Source organism: Myotis yumanensis, unplaced genomic scaffold (genome assembly GCF_028538775.1).
Source record: "Myotis yumanensis isolate MYYU_CA2020_CCGP unplaced genomic scaffold, mMyoYum1.0.hap1 SCAF_20, whole genome shotgun sequence".
Lineage (NCBI taxonomy): Eukaryota > Metazoa > Chordata > Mammalia > Chiroptera > Vespertilionidae > Myotis > Myotis yumanensis.
This window is the reverse complement of record NW_027223771.1, coordinates 10323925-10338121: the sequence shown is the minus strand read 5'-3', so window position 1 is coordinate 10338121 and position 14197 is coordinate 10323925. Positions and strand designations below refer to the sequence as shown.

Below are 14197 nucleotides of genomic sequence, written 5' to 3'. Positions count from 1 at the left end.
GTTCAAGGAGTTGGAAGCTGTTAACAACCCCACCCCAGCAAACCCCACAGCAGTGCTGACTCCGCCCTGCTCCTCCCCCACCCCTCCCGCTCCCCGCTCCCGCTCCCCTGCGAGGGCTGAGCTGTGAGGTAAGGACCGAGTGGGCGCCAGGGAGATGGAGGTGGTAGACATGTCCCCACGTGGGGGCTGGCAGGAGCCCAGGGCCCAGACCTCTCAGCCCCTCCTGGCAGCCTGACGAACAAGCAGGATGCAGAGTTTCCGAACGGACGAGGAGGCCGGGCCTACAGGCTTATTCCAGCATCAGGAGGGCCTGGGGAGGGTGACACCTTCCCTTTCCACCCGCTGCAGGTCCCACAAGCCGACCTGCCCCGCAGGCGCCTCCTCCCCCAGGAAGCCCTCCTGCTTCTTGCTGGAGCTGCCCTGGCCAGGCCCCCCCGGAGCGCTGAGCATCAGAGACACAGGGAACACGACCGTCTGCCACGCAGTGCATGTCCCCAGTCCGTTCCCGGAGGGAAAGGACCCCTCCTGCCTCAGGACCAGGATCCTTGGTCAGCACGTCCTTGTGCGGATGGGCAGGGGGCAGGGGGCAGGGGCAGGGGGCAGGGGCAGGGGCAGGAGACAGAGAGCACAGGAGCCTGGTCCCTCCTCCAAGGGTCAGAGAAGATGGGTCTGATGGCCAATAAACAAAGATGCGCTCACGGTCCCTGTGGGACCATCAGTCCCAGGCTAGGGCAGGGGGCAGGGGGCAGGATGCTAGGACAGGGGCAGGGGGCAGGGGGCAGGATGCTAGGACAGGGGCAGGGGGCAGGATGCTAGGACAGGGGCAGGGGGCAGGGGGCAGGGGGCAGGGGCAGGGGCAGGAGACAGAGAGCACAGGAGCCTGGTCCCTCCTCCAAGGGTCAGAGAAGATGGGTCTGATGGCCAATAAACAAAGATGCGCTCACGGTCCCTGTGGGACCATCAGTCCCAGGCTAGGGCAGGGGGCAGGGGGCAGGATGCTAGGACAGGGGCAGGGGGCAGGGGGCAGGATGCTAGGACAGGGGCAGGGGGCAGGATGCTAGGACAGGGGCAGGGGGCAGGGGGCAGGGGGCAGGGGCAGGGGCAGGAGACAGAGAGCACAGGAGCCTGGTCCCTCCTCCAAGGGTCAGAGAAGATGGGTCTGATGGCCAATAAACAAAGATGCGCTCACGGTCCCTGTGGGACCATCAGTCCCAGGCTAGGGCAGGGGGCAGGGGGCAGGATGCTAGGACAGGGGCAGGGGGCAGGGGGCAGGATGCTAGGACAGGGGCAGGGGGCAGGGGCAGGGGCAGAAACGAAGATGAAGGGAGCAAGTTGGCGAGGGGGAGGTGGGATGACTTCATGGAGCAGAGGGTGAGCGTCCCGGGCGGTGGGCAGTGGGGACAGCTGTGGGAGGGTCACAGACCCAAGGCCTGGGTGACAGGCCCAGGTGTGGCCCTCCCCAGCCTCGGTCCCAGCTCACGAGGGGCTGGGCCAAGGCAGAGCTCTCCTGGGGACCTGGGCTCCGGGGCGGGAGGGTGGGCGGGACAGCCGGAAGGCCTGTGGCTGTCACCAAGGCCTCATGGGAGTGGAGGCCTCGGCCCCCAGGGCTTCCCCTCGGCGCCTGCGGGAGGGCGGGGGCGGTGCCGCCAACCAGCTCACTCTGACCCAGTTGGCAGGGCCCAGAGTGTCCACCCTAAGAAGCCGAGTCACAGCCCGAGGGACAGGCAGCGAGCGGCCTGGGAGCCGGTGGAGTTGGCTGGCGGCGGGGCTGCGCCAACAGGCAGTTCCCTGGGGACGGACACCTGGGCTCCGGCCGGGCTCTGCCTCCGCTGGGCGACCCTGCGCAGGCCCGGGTCCCGCCTGGGACTCAGTCTCCTCCGCCGCGTCACAGACGGAGGGCATCCCGCGAGGGGCCGGGGCTGGCACCCCGCTGCCCTGGGCAGGGACAGGCCCACCAGGCGCCTGGGCCCCCGGGGGGGGGGGGGGCAGGGGAACAGCAACAAGGCAGGAACAGCCACGTGCCCAGCGCTCACTGAGCCTGCGACGCTGTCTACGCTGACACTCGATCGCACCACAGCCCAGCGACTGCGCTCCTGTCCTGTGCCCACTTCACAGACGAGGACACTGAGGCGCAGGGAGATTGCGTAACTCGGGCCAGTCCCTCTGGTGAGCAGAGTCGGGGTACACATCCAGGCAAGTGGGCGTCAGAGTTTATGCTCTAACTCCAGGCGGCGCCCAATGGCCTCAGGGCCACAGAGCAAGGGGCCCCACGCGAGGAGGCAGAAGGGGCGGCCGGGCCTGGGGGCGGGGGTCCCGTAGATTCTGATGGAGCCGGAGATCCCCGTCACCTAGCGGCGCTGCAGCCACCCCAACACACAGCACCACGGGGCGCGCACGTGCGTGACGGTTCCAGGCCGCCGAACCCGGCGCTGCCCGGCGCGTGACGGGGCAGCAGGTGCGACTAACGGTGCAGCGGTGACGGCTGACGGCGATCGACAGCGACGGTGCTGCAGGTTCGTGCGTCCACCGCCCCGTTCTTGTCACCGCGTTAGAGCGTCCTCGCTCTACTCGACATAAATGGGTCTGCTGTGAACAGTCCCGGCGCCGGCAGCAGCCTCGACACCCCTGCTCGCATCACACCCCTGTGCCGAGCCGTCGGCTGTCCCACACCCTGCAGGGCGCACAGTCAGAGGTGCGGGATCGGGGGGCGGGGGGGCTATCTAGGTTGGAGCCGTGTCAGTACCAGGCTCCGTGCTCCCGCGATGACCTACCCACAGCCTGCAGCCCAGTCACCTGTGTGTCGTCACCACGCGTGCGGGGACGTGGACTGAGCCGTGCGTCCGGCTCGGATTGGCAGCCGTGCGTGCGGGCAGCTGGGAGCCGGGAGTGAGGTCCGTTCCGAGCTCCCACCCTGCCCTGGCCAGACCCGACCCTGCGGCTCCCGGGTCCTGGCCTCCTGCCTCCAGGCCACCCCATTGGGCCCCCACTTCCAGACTCACCTCCCCAACCAGCTCTCCCCGGCTCCGCTGCCTCCCAGCCCAGCTCCTCTCTGCTCCTCCTCTGCCCGCTGTGCGCACGCCTGGCTGCCCTCACCCGGCCACACCAGGCGCCCCGACCTGGGAGTTAGCCGGCCCCACCCTGTCCCGTCTAATGGGCACAGGTTACTCCTCTGCACCCACACCCTCAGGCCGCACGGCGCCCCTGCCAGCCACCCGGGCACCGCCCTGCCCAACGCGGGAGGAGCCGCCCCCTCTCCAGTCCCTGGAAGCCCTTCCTCCATCGGCCGGGGCTCCCTCCAGCTCAGAGGCAGGGTCTCTCCTGGGCTCGCGACGGGCACCCCTGAGGGCCGGCCAGGTCCACAGCCACAGCCTCAAAGGGCACAGGCCTGTCCCAGTTCCCGCCCAGCTGGTTCCGCCACTCCAGGCCTGGCGCCTTCTCCCTAGGCACGGCCCTGCCCCTTGACCTCAGCTCTGCACGACCCCTGCCCCTCAGCTCTGCACGGCCCCTGCCCCTCAGCCCTGCACGGCCCCTGCCCTGCCCCTTGGCCTCAGCTCTGCACGGCCCCTGCCCCTCGGCCCTGCCCCTTGGCCTCAGCTCTGCACGGCCCCTGCCCTGCCCCTTGGCCTCAGCTCTGCACGGCCCCTGCCCTGCCCCTTGGCCTCAGCTCTGCACAGCCCCTCAGCCTCAGCCCTGCCCTGCACGGCCCCTGCCCTGCCCCTCGGTCTCAGCCCTGCACGGCCCCTCAGCCTCAGCCCTGCCCTGCACGGCCCCTGCCCTGCCCCTTGGCCTCAGCTCTGCACGGCCCCTGCCCTGCCCCTTGGCCTCAGCTCTGCACAGCCCCTGCCCCTCAGCCTCAGCCCTGCACGGCCCCTCAGCCTCAGCCCTGCCCTGCACGGCCCCTGCCCTGCCCCTCGGCCTCAGCTCTGCACGGCCCCTGCCCCTCGGCCCTGCCCCTTGGCCTCAGCTCTGCACGGCCCCTGCCCTGCCCCTTGGCCTCAGCTCTGCACAGCCCCTCAGCCTCAGCCCTGCCCTGCACGGCCCCTGCCCTGCCCCTCGGTCTCAGCCCTGCACGGCCCCTCAGCCTCAGCCCTGCCCTGCACGGCCCCTGCCCTGCCCCTCGGCCTCAGCTCTGCACGGCCCCTGCCCCTCGGCCCTGCCCTGCATGGTGTGGCACAAAGGGCAGCTCAGTGGGTCTCCGTCCTCGCTCAGTCTCCAACCCCACCTCCTCTCTCCCCCAAAGCACGGGGAGGGCGAGGGGAGAGGAAAGGCACCTCTCAAGCCCCCCTGCCCGGCAGCAGCGCGGCCACGCGGCCAGGACAGGGGGGCGGCCTGAAGGGCACCCTCGTGCGGAGCCGGCGGGAGGGGCAGAGCAGCAGCTGCCACCACCTCTGACTTTAGAACAGAAACAAGGGCTCCGAGCTCTTTCCTCACAGCAGGCAGGGCCCTCCGTGGGACAGGCGGGGAGACAGGCTGAGGGCAGGCAGGACCCTCCAGGGGACAGGTGGGGAGACAGGCTGAGAGCAGGCAGGACCCTCCAGGGGACAGGTGGGGAGACAGGCTGAGGGCAGGCAGGGCCCTCCAGGGGACAGGCGGGGAGACAGGCTGAGAGCAGGCAGGACCCTCCGTGGGACAGGGGGGGAGACAGGCTGAGGGCAGGCAGGACCCTCCAGGGGACAGGTGGGGAGACAGGCTGAGAGCAGGCAGGGCCCTCCGTGGGACAGGTGGGGAGACAGGCTGAGGGCAGGCAGGACCCTCCAGGGGACAGGTGGGGAGACAGGCTGAGGGCAGACAGGACCCTCCAGGGGACAGGTGGGGAGACAGGCTGAGGGCAGACAGGACCCTCCAGGGGACAGGTGGGGAGACAGGCTGAGGGTGTCTTGCCCGGGTCAGGGAGGGCCCGCCTGCTGCCGAGAGTCCTGGTGCAGCGGGGGCAGCCCGGAGCCTGTGGGAGCCTCTGCTGCAGCGGCTGCCCGGCCTCCCGTCCCCGTCTGCACCGAGGGGTGGGGGGGAGGGAACAGGCTCAGAGTCACTGTGTGGTGAGCAGAGGGCCGGCCTGCAGCCGGGGTCCAGCCGCGCCCCACGGGCCCGCACCGGCCTCCCCTCCCTGCACCAGGCGGGCTCGGGCTCTGCCTTTCGTGGGTCTAACCCAGGCCCCGGCCTCAGGGAGCCACGTGCCCGCCTCCCAGGGCGGCCAGGCTCTCTCCATCCCTTGTCCCCGTGGGCCTGAGGCACGGGCTCCAACACGGGGCTCCTCACCCCATCCGGCCCTCCCTGACGGGCAGGGACCCCGAGAACCCGCCGAGCTGCAGGGCCGTGCCTGTGAGCACCTCCGTGGGTGAGGGGGGACCGCAACTTCACTCGGCGCGCCCGCTGTCCAGGGAGGGGCGGGCCCAGTGCCCAAGGCCGTGCGTGAGGCGCCCGCTTCCTTCCGGAAGGACTGGAGTCCGCCCAGCTCTGCCAGCCACGCGGAGCCTCGGGGTCCGAGGCCCATTCTCCCAATGCTTTGGCTCCGTCCTTCCTGCCTGCCCCTCGCCCGCCCCGTCCGGCCACCACGCTGTGGCTCACATGCTGGCGCTCCGCATCCCTCTATCCTCCCCCGCTCTGCGCTGCGCCCAGACCCCTCCTGTCCCTGCATCTCCGTGTCCTCCTCCGCGTCTTCGCACCCTCGCAGCACGGCTCCCTCTGCCGCACGCCCTTCCTCGCCTCGCCCCCTGCCAGCGCCCGGACGCTCTGGGGTCCAGGGTCTGCCTGCTCCCTGCTCCAGGCGGGGGGGGGGCGGGGGGCTCCGGGCCCGGGTCCTACCTTCTCAGGTGCCCACACCTTGGGCGGACAGGGCCCAGGCCCCCTTCTGGATGCAGCTGAGCAGGACTCAGGGCCCAAGGACTGTGGGGAACCCTCAACCACTGGGCGGAAGCCCAGAGAGGGACAGCGACCGGCCAAGGTCACGCCGCGAGCCGGAGCCAGACCCTCCGGCTCTCCCCGCCCTCCTGTCCTTGACCCCACACGCCGGACGGGACACTTAGTAACCAGCAAGTTCCTCCTCTTTCCGCCGGAGCCCCCGCGTGGGAGTCGTCCGGTGGCGCCCCTGGGCCACGCTAGGCCCGGACACGGAGCAGCACGCCGCCAGCCCACGCCCGGCCGGGACTCACCCCACCCAGACCCCCCTCCACGCCCAGACACACAGGCTCAGGGAGCAGAGCAGGTGCCCAGGTCACACAGCACATCCAGGCCCTGACCCCAGGCTCCCGGAGCAGAGCCCCGGCCGCGGCCGACCTACCTGGCCCCCAAGTTTTGCGGGGTGGTCCCCGAGCCCGGGTCCGGCCGGCTGTCCTGGGGGGCCTCTCGGCTGTCCGGCATGCTGGGGTCCCGGGGGGCAGCGGCGTCCGGCTCCAGAGCTGCGTGGTGTCCGCCTCGGGCATCTGCTGGGGAGGCTCGGTCTGGCGCTGCGCGGGGCTGGCCTTGAGTGGGCAGTGGGGGCGGGCAGGGGGCGGGGAGCCCCTGGAGTGGCCCAAGGAGGCCATTTCCTCTATTTCTGGAAGCTCACAGGCTCCTCAGTGGCCGAGTTGTCGGGATTGAAACTCCTTTTCTTGGTGGTTTTGTTCCCCTCTAGACAAGGAGAATGTCAATGAGGCCAGTGTTCTTTCTCATGCAAATCCACCCCCCTCTCCCAGGAAGCCCGGCCAATCCTCCTCTGGGGAGGTGCACCACCGACCCTGGGGCTGCTCACGCCACCCTCACCCTGCAGCCCTGCTCCCCCCACCTTCACCCTGCAGCCCTGCTCCCCCCACCTTCACCCTGCAGCCCTGCTCCCCCCACCCTCACCCTGCAGCCCTGCTCCCCCCCACCTTCACCCTGCAGCCCTGCTCCCCCCACCCTCACCCTGCAGCCCTGCTCCCCCAACCTTCACCCTGCAGCCCTGCTCACGCCACCCTCACCCTGCAGCCCTGCTCCCCCCACCTTCACCCTGCAGCCCTGCTCACGCCACCCTCACCCTGCAGCCCTGCTCCCCCAACCTCACCCTGCAGCCCTGCTCCCCCCACCCTCACCCTGCAGCCCTGCTCCCCCCACCTTCACCCTGCAGCCCTGCTCACGCCACCCTCACCCTGCAGCCCTGCTCCCCCCACCTTCACCCTGCAGCCCTGCTCCCCCCCACCCTCACCCTGCAGCCCTGCTCCCCCCACCTTCACCCTGCAGCCCTGCTCCCCCCACCTTCACCCTGCAGCCCTGCTCCCCCCACCCTCACCCTGCAGCCCTGCTCCCCCCACCTTCACCCTGCAGCCCTGCTCCCCCCACCTTCACCCTGCAGCCCTGCTCCCCCACCCTCACCCTGCAGCCCTGCTCCCCCCACCTTCACCCTGCAGCCCTGCTCCCCCCACCCTCACCCTGCAGCCCTGCTCCCCCCACCTTCACCCTGCAGCCCTGCTCCCCCCACCTTCACCCTGCAGCCCTGCTCCCCCCACCCTCACCCTGCAGCCCTGCTCCCCCCACCTTCACCCTGCAGCCCTGCTCCCCCCCACCCTCACCCTGCAGCCCTGCTCCCCCCACCTTCACCCTGCAGCCCTGCTCCCCCCACCCTCACCCTGCAGCCCTGCTCCCCCCCACCCTCACCCTGCAGCCCTGCTCCCCCCACCTTCACCCTGCAGCCCTGCTCCCCCCACCTTCACCCTGCAGCCCTGCTCACGCCACCCTCACCCTGCAGCCCTGCTCCCCCCACCCTCACCCTGCAGCCCTGCTCCCCCCCACCCTCACCCTGCAGCCCTGCTCCCCCCACCCTCACCCTGCAGCCCTGCTCCCCCCACCTTCACCCTGCAGCCCTGCTCACGCCACCCTCACCCTGCAGCCCTGCTCCCCCCACCCTCACCCTGCAGCCCTGCTCCCCCCACCCTCACCCTGCAGCCCTGCTCCCCCCACCCTCACCCTGCAGCCCTGCTCCCCCCACCTTCACCCTGCAGCCCTGCTCACGCCACCCTCACCCTGCAGCCCTGCTCACGCCACCCTCACCCTGCAGCCCTGCTCCCCCCACCTTCACCCTGCAGCCCTGCTCCCCCCACCCTCACCCTGCAGCCCTGCTCCCCCCACCCTCACCCTGCAGCCCTGCTCCCCCCCACCCTCACCCTGCAGCCCTGCTCACGCCACCCTCACCCTGCAGCCCTGCTCCCCCCACCTTCACCCTGCAGCCCTGCTCCCCCCACCTTCACCCTGCAGCCCTGCTCCCCCCACCTTCACCCTGCAGCCCTGCTCCCCCCCACCCTCACCCTGCAGCCCTGCTCCCCCCCACCTTCACCCTGCAGCCCTGCTCCCCCCACCTTCACCCTGCAGCCCTGCTCCCCCCACCTTCACCCTGCAGCCCTGCTCCCCCCCACCTTCACCCTGCAGCCCTGGTCCCCCCACCTTCACCCTGCAGCCCTGCTCCCCCCACCTTCACCCTGCAGCCCTGCTCCCCCCACCTTCACCCTGCAGCCCTGCTCACCCCACCCTCACCCTGCAGCCCTGGTCCCCCCACCTTCACCCTGCAGCCCTGCTCACCCCACCCTCACCCTGCAGCCCTGCTCCCCCCACCTTCACCCTGCAGCCCTGCTCCCCCCACCTTCACCCTGCAGCCCTGCTCCCCCCACCCTCACCCTGCAGCCTGGGGACTGCTCCCCGACCCTCACTCTGCAGCCCTGCTCCCCCCACCTTCACCCTGCAGCCTGGGGACTGCTCCCCGACCCTCACTCTGCAGCTGTCCCTGGAGAACTGCCAGGTGCAGAGCAGGGCCCTGGAGCAGACCTGAGACAGGAGACCCCGGGAGGGGCCGTCCAGGGCTCCCGGACGCACGCGCGCGCACGGTCTGTCCTTCAGCTACAGGGGAGCAGTGCTGGTGGTGGGTGTGCCGGCCCCGGAAGCCCCTCTAACACTGACTGTCCTCGGTCCCTGGGCATGGGGGCGGGGGGGGGGGGGGGCGGTGGGAGTGAACAGAGACCCAGCCTCGGGCCTTCAAACCACAGGACCTTGTCCTCACCGCTGGGGGCTGAAGGCCTCGTCCAGGCGCCTCAGGGCCGCCCCCTCCCTCCCGAGGCGCAGGCCCCGGGTTCTGGTGCCGACGCTCGCTCCCACCTCCACCGCCACCTTCTCCGGCCGCCGTCCCTCTGTCACGCCTTCACCAATGGCATCTGTAAAGACCCAACTTCCAAGTCAGGGTACACTCCAGGCTCCGGCTGGACACGATTTTGGGGGGACGTGATCCGACCCAGAGTAGCTTGTTTACCGAAGGCAACGGTGGGGAGTCCCAGGTCTCCAAAAGGGGGCCGTGAGGGGGGCTGCTTGGGGGACAGGGCCGCTGGCTGGAACCAGGGGTGCTCTGGGGACCGGTCCGGTGTGACAAGGTGGGGCCCAGCCCACGGCACACAATGCAGACCGCCCGTGGGCGGCACCCCTAAAGCCACAGGTGCCGGGTGTGGTGGCTGCACGTGTGTGTGTGTGTGAGTGTGTGTGTGTGTCCCAGGGGAGGGCGCCAGCCCTTGGCAGACCCTCAGGTCTGCAGGTGAGTGAGGAGCCGCGGGGAGGGAAGCCCAGGCTCCGAGTTACAGACCTGGTTCAACTCCTGCCTCTCCTGCCTGTTTGTCTTTATTTTATTTTATTTTTTTTTAGAACTGCCAGATTTTGCTGTTGTTTTAATCTATTTTTTAATGATTTCAGAGAGGAAGGGAGACGAGACAGAGAGAAACATCCATGATGAGAGGGAATCATGGATCGGCTGCCTCCCCCTCGCCCCCTACTGGGGATCGAGCCCACAACTCAGGCACGTGCCCTTGACTGGACTCGAACCCGGGACCCTTCAGTCTGCGGGCTGACGCTCTGTCCACCGAGCCACACCCGCCAGGGCCCTCCTGGGTCTTTGCCGAGTGACCTGGGCGAGGGACTCCGCCTCTGCACCTGAGCCCTGCGCGTGCGGGAGGGTCGGTGGTCGCGGCTGCTCGGGGGTGTGGGTGAGGAGCCAGCGGGACTGGGAGGCGCCCAGCCGGCAGTCGCAGGGCTTCCCCGGGGACTGTTCTGGGTCAGGCGGTACCTGGCTTGCGGTACTTGCCTGCCTCCTCCCTTCCCAGTGGTTCACGGGAAGTAGGGACGGAGGCTCCCAGAGGCGGCCTGTGGGGACACGCAGACCAGTTTTTCCTCTCCTGAGATTAGACAGGAGGTGGAAGTGGGTGAGCCGGGAAAGGGAGAATGAGGGCACGCGGGGCGGGAGCCGGCAGGCCTGGAACCGGAGGGGAGGGGCGGGAAGGACCGGGTGTGCGGAGGGTGGAGCCCTCCCTCCAGCGGCTGTGGCCCCGAGTGACCGCCCTGAGCAGGCGGGGTCCGGGGCCCCCTGCGCAGGGAGGAGGCCACCCAGGCCCTAACACACCCTTCCGTGGGCAGCAGGCCTCTGACCTCGGCTCCCGCACCAGCCCCACGGGCTGCACCTGCTCCTCCGTGTGGGCTGTCCCTCGGCCTGGGAGGCACCACCCCATCCATCACCCCGACAACATTCCCCTCACAGTGAGGCCTCCCCTGACGCCCCTGTGAACCCATGCCCCTGACTCCCTCCCTCCCCCCCGCCCCCCAGCACGCCCTCACCTTCATCTCACTCCGATGCGCCTGTTGCCAGGAAGGCAGGCTCCTCCGAACACAGCGCCCAGCAGGGAACGGGCGCTCGGCAAACACCTGTCGGCGGGATGACCTGTGACCCCGAGTGCCTCTCGGCTCAGCTGTGGGCCCCGGCCACGGGGGCCCCACAAACAGCTCCTTTTGGAGGTGGCTCCTGGGCGTCTGCAGCCAAAGAGGGGCTCCGTGTAACAGGCCGGGTGACCCAGACGATGATTCAACCGGAAGATATGCTGTTTGGTGAACGATGGGGTGAAAAGGGTGATTAGGGACACGGAGAAAAACAACTTAGAAGAGTAAGTCACGGCACAAGAAGGGATGGGGGGACGGTCAGCGAGGAGCTGGGAGGAGATAGAGTCCCTGTGTCCTCAGCGCGAGGCCCGCCCCCACCCACAGGGAAGGCGGCCACCCACCCAGCCGCCTGGCCCGGCCAGCACAGCACGGTCCTCGCTCGCAATCTGACCATCAGGACCAGTTTTCCGACCCACCTCCCAACGCCCTTCGCCACTTTCGCCACATCTGCCTCTGGGACTGCACATCATTTAAAATTTTTTAGTTGAACCCGGTCAGTGTGGCTCCGTGGCTGAGCGTCGACCTAGGAACCAGGAGGTCAGGGTTCAATTCCTGGTCAGGGCACAGGCCCGGGTTGTGGGCTCCATCCCCAGTGGGGGGCGTGCAGGAGGCGGCCGACCCACGATTCTCTCTCATCATTAAAGTTTCTCTCTCTCTCCCTCTCCCTTCCTCTCTGAGATCAATAAAAACATATTTAAAAAAATAACAAATGTCCATGTACCACCTCTACAATCTGATCACAGGACACTGTTGGAATCTGCTATAGAAGAAGGTGGGAAATTAAAAACATTTTTTTTCTCATTAAAGAAAGTAAATGTTACTCACGAGAACGGCTGACCGGGCGGGAGGTGAACGGTCGCTCGCACCCTCGCCTGACGCTGAGGCTGTGAGATGCTGTGGACGTGGGTGGAGAGAGGGGAGCGGGATGACCACGCTGCTCAGACACAGGCGCAAAGAACAGAACGGAGAGTCAGACGCGGTGGCGGGAGGGAGCAAGGGGGACGAGCTACTTCACTGCACACAGGCAAGGCTTAGGGCTGATCCATCGGGATTTGGAGATAAGCTAGGGTTTAAAACTCTGAAACCCTCTCTAGAAAGAGGTATTCAGAATAAAAACGGTTAAGCCCTGCCTGGTGTGGCTCAGTGGATAGAGCGTCGGCCTGCGGACTGAAGGGTCTGGGTGCGATCCCGGTCAAGGGCGTGTGCCTTGGCTGCGGGCACATCCCCAGTGGGGGGCGTGCAGGAGGCAGCTGATCGATGTTTCTCTCATCAAAGTTTCTAACTCTCTGTCCCTCTTCCTTCCTCTCTGTAAAAAATCAATAAAATATATTTTAAAAAAATAAAGTTTTTTTTAAAATAAGGTGCCTCAGGGGCCGGGTCAGGAGGGGACCGCTGTGTATTCTCAGCATCGGAGCTTCTGGCCGACTGTTTTGCTGCTACGTGTGTGTGTGTGTGTGTGTGTCACAATTTTTATTGATTTATTTTTTATTTCAAAGTGCTGCAGCCTTGGGGCTCTGGCTGGAGGCCGCCTGGCCCAGGCCCAGGCCCAGGGCTGAGGCGGGACCTCGGCCTCTGCTGGCCCCTGGTGGCCGCAGAACCCCCGCCTGCCGTCTCCAGGGAAGATTCCCAGGGACCCTGCCCTCCCCATCTTTTCCACCCGCCTCCCCGTGAGCCGCCTGGGCTGCCTCCCTGTCCTCTCGGGCCCCTTCTGAACCGGATGGGTGGGGCCTGGGTCCAGGCTCAGAGCTGAGCTGCCCCCTCCCCGGGGACGCAGGTTCTCGGCGGTTCGGCCACCAGGATGGCTCTCCCGCAAGCGGGGGCAGAAGAGAGTGAGGACGGGGCTGGGAGCCAGTGGCCTGCCCCTAGGACCAGCCCTTTGGGGCAGGGGGTTCAGGCAGCGGAGGAGGAGGCAGCTGTGACCTGCGTGGATCCGGAGGGCACGGGGACCCAGGTACGGGCCCAGGCCACGCCCCCTAGCTCCTCGAGTCTGCGTTTCCTCCTCTGTGAAACGGGGAGTCTTGGTTGCCAAGGGCAGACACCCCAACAGAAACCAGCTTAGCAGAAAGGACAACAAACAGCTCAGGCAGCTCAAGGCCAAGGTCAACAACGGAAGGGGGAGGGGGAGAGGTGCGGACGGGGACAGTCACGCCTGGACAGGCTCACCCCTCTGCCCCTCCCTGTCCTCAGGCTGCACCGGCCCCTCCTGGGGAGACATCGAGCCGGGAAGGCCGGGTCAGCTCCCGCCCCGCCTGCCCCCTCAGCAGAGACCGGCTCTCCTGTGAACAGCCAGCGGGCAGCTCGGCGGCGCTCCCGCCCCTGTGTCTGCTCTCCTCCCGCCCCCTCGGCTCCTTTCCCCTCACTTCTGTGCCCTGGGACCCACTCCCAACAAAGCCTTAGGGCAGCGGTTCTCAGCCTGTGGGTCGCGACCCCTTTGGGGGCCGAACGATCCTTTCACAGGGGTCACCTAAGACCATCGGAAAACACGTCTATAATTACATATTGTTTTTGTGATTAATCACTATGCTTTAATTATGTTCAATTTGTAACCATGAAAATACATCCTGCATATCAGATATGTACATGACGATTCATAACAGTAGCAAAATTACAGTTATGAAGTAGCAACGAAAATAATTTTATGGTTGGGGGTCCCCACAACACGAGGAGCTGTATTAACGGGCCGCGGCATCAGGAAGGTTGAGAACCGCTGCCTTAGGGCACGGGCTTGCTGGGGGCTGTTTAGGGAGACCTGGGCCCTCGAAGGCTGTGTGACGTTGGATACCTGACCAACCTCTCTGTGCTTCCGTTTTCTCACCTGCAGAGGGAGCTCTAATAACCTGTACCCCACGGGGTGCGGTGAGTTAGCACCCAGCAGTGTGGACACCTGCACTAAGACCAGGTCTGACCCTTTTATTACGGGGACCCCAGAAGGCTCCGGACTGGGACGGGGGCAGGCCCCCATGAAGCTGGGGGATGGGCTGCAGCTGGGGACCCCCAACATTGGGGAGCTCCGGCGGGGGGTCTGGTCTGAGCCTGGGGACCTCTCTGCTGCTGCCTGGGCTGGCTGTGTGGGTGCCTCCCCCAGGGGACGGCTGAGCCACCCCAGGCCTCAGTCCTGGCTAGAGGCCCAGGCGAGGAGTCGGGGCCGGGGCTACTCAGCATGGGAATCACACCGCGAGGGTGGCAAGCCGCCTGCTCAGCCCCGTGTCCTACTTAAGGACAAACCGGCACGGCCGGGCGGCGGGAGGGAGGTGCACAGGGCGCATCTGTGCCGAGCCAGGCCCAGGCCGGGCCCTCGGTGCCAACGGAGCCGTCCCCTCCCAGGCCCTGCTCCTCACACCCACGGGCACAGCTGGGAAGAGACGGGTGCCCGGAGAGGCTCACGCTCAGGAGCGGGGGGCTGCTCCTGCCTCGAGGTGCTGGGAGCCTGGCCTTTGAAACGGGCGAGGAGGGGCGTGACCCCGGTGCCACCTGTGCCCAGAGCCGTGCCGGGCGTCCCCATCCA

General features: G+C 67.7%; 1 protein-coding gene across 1 annotated transcript in view; it reads right to left on the bottom strand.

Annotated features, from left to right (window-relative positions):
• ACSBG1 (acyl-CoA synthetase bubblegum family member 1) overlaps positions 1-9111 on the bottom strand; it is a 31055-nt gene extending 21944 nt beyond the window's left edge. Inside the window, 2 exon segments of the mRNA XM_070400478.1 lie at positions 6278-6606; positions 9002-9111. Coding sequence (XP_070256579.1) covers positions 6278-6357 — 80 coding nt within the window. The 5' untranslated portion in view covers positions 6358-6606; positions 9002-9111.
• Between the last annotated feature and the right edge of the window lie 5086 nt (positions 9112-14197).